This window comes from Cottoperca gobio, chromosome 5, assembly GCF_900634415.1.
Source record: "Cottoperca gobio chromosome 5, fCotGob3.1, whole genome shotgun sequence".
Taxonomy (NCBI): domain Eukaryota; kingdom Metazoa; phylum Chordata; class Actinopteri; order Perciformes; family Bovichtidae; genus Cottoperca; species Cottoperca gobio.
In genome coordinates this window covers 19,512,613-19,517,363 of record NC_041359.1, presented here as the reverse complement: position 1 = coordinate 19,517,363, position 4,751 = coordinate 19,512,613, and the positions used below count along the sequence as shown (strand labels likewise).

At 44.4% G+C, this 4,751-nt stretch overlaps 1 protein-coding gene across 2 annotated transcripts in view; it reads left to right on the top strand.

Moving 5' to 3' along the window:
• The first annotated feature begins 2,998 nt into the window (after window positions 1–2,998).
• LOC115008229 (arf-GAP with GTPase, ANK repeat and PH domain-containing protein 1-like) overlaps window positions 2,999–4,751 on the top strand; it is a 16,159-nt gene continuing 14,406 nt past the window's right edge. For both annotated transcript variants that reach the window (XM_029431678.1, XM_029431677.1), the window contains exon 1: window positions 2,999–3,976. In XM_029431678.1, the coding sequence (XP_029287538.1) occupies window positions 3,211–3,976 (766 nt within the window). In that variant the 5' untranslated portion in view covers window positions 2,999–3,210. The remainder of the gene's footprint in view (window positions 3,977–4,751) is intronic.

Sequence of the window (4,751 nt, the reverse complement as noted above, 5' to 3'; positions counted from 1 at the left end):
CAACTCGATAGTCTTTTTGGGACTACCCATCCTGCCTGTTTAACACCCAAACTTTACAAACTCCACACCCTGAGTTTGTAACTCAGGATTTATGTTATTGTATTTAAATGTGTCGTTTTCCAAATCCAAGCCCTAATTATTATTATTATTTTCTCAATCTTAAAAACAGTTCCCTCCGTAGTTGCAGAAACTATTGAGTAGTACCAAAGTGCCCTCTCTAAATTATTTGAATTTGTAACGGTGGTCACAAAACAGAACATTCTGATGAATGAACTACTAGAAAAGTACAAACAGTGTAAAAGTGACAAGACTATGACGAGATATAAACGTACGAGACACATGTTAGTTAGTGAGCAATGAATTTATCCACCCTTCAGCACTTAAGTAAAAATCCAGTTTCAACTGTTTTGCATGATAACAAATAGATGCTTAGCTGGCACTATTTCATCAACAGGAAACAAACTTCCATACATTGATATTGTACGTGAATGCAAAAACAATTTTCACCCTGCAGAGCTACACATCTTCACATATAAAATATTATTTGTAACATCTAAGTCTGACCTTAATAAGCCTGCAGTATTTACTTAATGTGAATAGCGTGTCGTGTAAAATATTCATGTGCACGAGATATTTACAATCAAATTACATTTTTGTTTTCGTTGTTTCCTCCCTGTAAGGTTAACAATTTAATCTTGTTTGGTTGTAATTGTTTCGTTTGATCCAAATACCAATTTAATTTACGGTCAGGAAACTCACTTTTAACTTTAAGAATGACAAAGAAAATGCTCATTAACTTGATTCTTGAGGAATTTTCTAAATGTTAACGACGAGGAGCCGAGCAGAGACGGAAGAGAAGTGGGTCCCCCCCTGAAGACAGATTGTGTAGTGACGTTCTTTTATTTTAAGAGCTATTTTGTGCATGTTTTATTTCCAAGTAATTAATTTCTCTCTTATTTCTCTTCTTTATTTTTTACTGTCCTGCAAACCAAAATGAGCATATTCAGTTTCCTCTCCATGTAATTTAATCGCATGCTAATTAAATCAGTTTCGCTTCCTAAACGTTTTTATTCTCTTTAATATATTTTTCAATGTTATTCCCTATTGCAATGATCCATAGACATCCAGATTAATTCAGTGCATCCTCACTCAAAGTGGACAGACAGTGAGCGGAGAGAGAGAGAGAGAGAGAGAGAGAGAGAGAGAGAGAGAGAGAGAGAGAGAGAGAGAGAGAGAGAGAGAGAGAGAGAGAGAGAGAGAGAGAGGAGAGAGAGAGAGAGAGAGAGAGAGAGAGAGAGAGAGAGAGAGAGCAGGAGCTGCCCATAAATTGCTTTGGAAAAGGAGAGAGGAGAGAGAGCTGGAGACGGAGCAGATGCATTGGCAGGAGCAGAGTTGAGGCTTTTTCTCTCTCCCTCCTGTTCTCTCTTTTGTTGTGTTGGTACAGATAAAAATCTGATGCACGTTGTCAAGGACCACCACCACCACCTCGCTGCAAGCCTCTCATCCCCATCCTGTTTGCCGGAGCTGGATCCAGTGTGGAGCTGGTTGTGCGGCAGGCTAACAGCGGGCTAGCGGGGGGCTGCAAGGCTCTGTGGCAGCGAGAAGAGGAGGAAAAAAAAGGAGGAGGGGCTGTGGTGAGCTGGTGGGCTTCCTCTGCCTCACAGACACATTTTATTGACTTGCTAATTGGATGAGGCACTCGGAGGAGAGGATGCGGTGACCGAGAGGAGCTGCTCTCCAGAGGAGGGATAGAGGCACAAGGAAGCATTGCTTGGGCTGCGTAAATCTGACTACTTCATCTCTCTCTTTTTAAAAACATTTTCTGGAGACATAACAACAGATGTTTTCCAGCATCTCGCAGTGACCCTCACACCGTGCATACATAATTTTATGCATGACATTGTCGAATGGAGGCTCCAGCTGCCAGACGCTTCGTGACAAGTGAATGATTTCCATTTTTTTGTTTTTGCACCCTGTTCCCTTTCACCGGGTTTTTTTTTCTTCTTCTTATCAGCTGGAGCTCTTTTTTTGTCAGCCTTTGATGTGCCGTTTGATATGAATGGTAATCTGATGGCGAGATAAATTCTTCATCAAATCGAACGTACAAGGAACTGTGCAATGGATATTCTTCAGGGAAAATGAAGGTATGATATGAGCAAAAGCCAAGACACATACTGTAGTAAGGTGGCATTATTCAGCCAGTATTAATTCCAGTCCCTAGTCAAAAAAAAATGGATCAACCCAATCTATTGGCTGTTGCATAATTCCAGGCTGAAATCTGAGGCTGAAGACATCAACACAGCGAATAGAAATGTGTCCCTATAGCTAGCCGTGTGTCTACATGTCAGATTTGCACAGAATGAATAAGTTTAAGGGGTAAAGCTAAGCAAAGAGAGGTAAGGATTATGAATGAATCAGTAAGGACTCGTAGTATCGGTGTGCATTGAAGAGGATTAATGGAGGCATTAAAAAACAGTCTAGACTTGTTTCAGTGGGTCAGCCTTTTAAATATATTCTGGAAATTTGCAATTCAAAATGCATTCCTCTTCTTTTTCACTGACTCATCATGTCTTTATTGAAGGCTTCTTTTTCTTTTTTTTTTTTAAAGGAAACTTGGATTCCTGTCAAGCGCACAGGCCTGCTATCAGATTTATCAGCTACACAATGTTTGATCAGTTCAGGTTAGATCTGTGTTTGATCCTGATCTTAGATGTTCTTTCTCTTCTGCTCCAGTCTTGTCCTGGTTGCCATGACTGAGGTGTGCAGATCTGGCTAGGTCAGAGAGCAGGTGCCACTGTGCTGAAGTCTGCTGTCCCAATGAGCAAGGCAGCCAACCCACAGAGACGCACCACCTACCTCATTTCCCTCACTCTGGTGAAGGTTGAGGCTGTGCCAGAGGATGTAGAAGAGAACCAGAGGGAGGCTCTCCCAGAGGGGGAAGGGAGCCCTAAGAAAGAGGAGGAGGAGGAGGAGGAGGAGGAGGTGAGCAATGCCCCTGAAAAGGAGGAAGGACCTGTATGTATACAAGTGGGGGGGAAAGAAAACACACAGCTGGGAGAAGAAGTAGAACAGGTGCAGCCTGGCAAGTATGGCAGCCCCATTGAGAACTGGGGGAAGCTGGACAGGAGGGAGACTTATGGACACCAGAAAGACATTTTGTCAGTTGGTAAAAGCAAAGACACTTCTTTTGTACATCCACCAGTTAGGCAAATGGTCAAAGTGTATGGAGGAACTACCGCTGAGGGGACTGTGCGCAGAGAAGGGCCTCGCTCAGACGCCATGCGCCCTAAGACGGAGCTCTACAGGGAGCCCCCCATGCTGTTCCTAAAGGGTGAAAATGGAGCAGAGCTGAGCAGTCGTTCTCGTTGCAGCCTCCCTTTCTCCATCCCGCCGCAGGTCAGCCAGCGACCTGAAGTCCTGATGAGGTCACATGCAGGAGGCAACACTGCATGCTGGAGGGAACTCAGAGAGGCCAATACAAATCTGTATCACTCTGCTAGGACTTTGGATCGAAGGGATAACCGTTTCGGGGACCAGTCCCCTTTAATGGCAGCTACAACTCTGGGGCCTTACAGGGCATCCTGGGCTGACAGCGACGGCAGGGGCACGCTCATTCGCCCCGGAGCTCCCGTCAGCGGAGGATTCTCAGGCATAATGACCAGGGACAGTCCTCAAGGGGAGAGATTTAAGACAGTCTCTGTTTCCTTGCCTGCACCTATTGCCCCCGACATGTCCAGGCTTCAAAGAAAAGGTCCAAGCCGTACCCTGGACAACAGCGACCTACATTCCCTCTCTGAGGACCTGAAGAAGGGCAAGGAGGGCCAGGGAGGAACAATCCAGCGCGCTCCTCCCCGTGACCGAAAGATGCTCAAGTTCATCAGTGGCATTTTCACCAAAAGTACAGCGGTGCCAGCCAGCGTCAGCACCGCACCTCCCCTCTATCCAGCAGTGGAGAGGGGCTCGAGCGAGGAGGAAGGTAAGGCCACCTCATGCTTATACAGGCTGACAGTATCCAACACTTATGATAGGCTTCACATTTAATACCAACATTTGTGTTCGCATTATGTCATACATCTTCTTCTTGATGACGAGCCCCACGGTGCTGCACATACCTAACACAATACAGAGGGAAATTATAACACTGAGGGCAATTGAAGCAACAGAACAACAGGTGACTAAATGCACAGCCACATCTGTCGCTTCACTTCCCCCCTCGGTGCTCACTTGCGCTGAAATGAAACGACTACACGGGATCACTTATTCATTGTCGTTTACCTTGTTCCTCTGGAGATGCGTCAACCTAAACCACTCAGTCCCAGTAATGCTGAATGCTGAATTGGTTTTAGCACAAAACTGTATTCTTGTGGTGACTTTCAGTTAGAGTAAGCTGTTCTGAGATGAGGCATGTTAATTGAAAGCTTTACTATCTTTACATTACTTGTGTTTGTGTCTATCAGTTCCTGGAAACCTTTGCATGTCTTTTGAGGGAATTAGTTTCATTGCTGCGCTAATCTCTCAGTGTATCTGAAATGTAGTCTCAGAGCTACACAATAAGTTGCAAAAAAGACATCTGGTGAAAATATATTGTCAATCGTATCTAATAATGAGGTGCTCCTTTGAGATGTAACACAGGCCCATAGAAAAACAATGTGACCATCTTCCATGCGAGCTGCATCAGGGAACAGTTATTGTTAAAAGTCAGATTTCACTCCAACATGGCACAAATTGGTAATCAATAACTCAGCTATGTC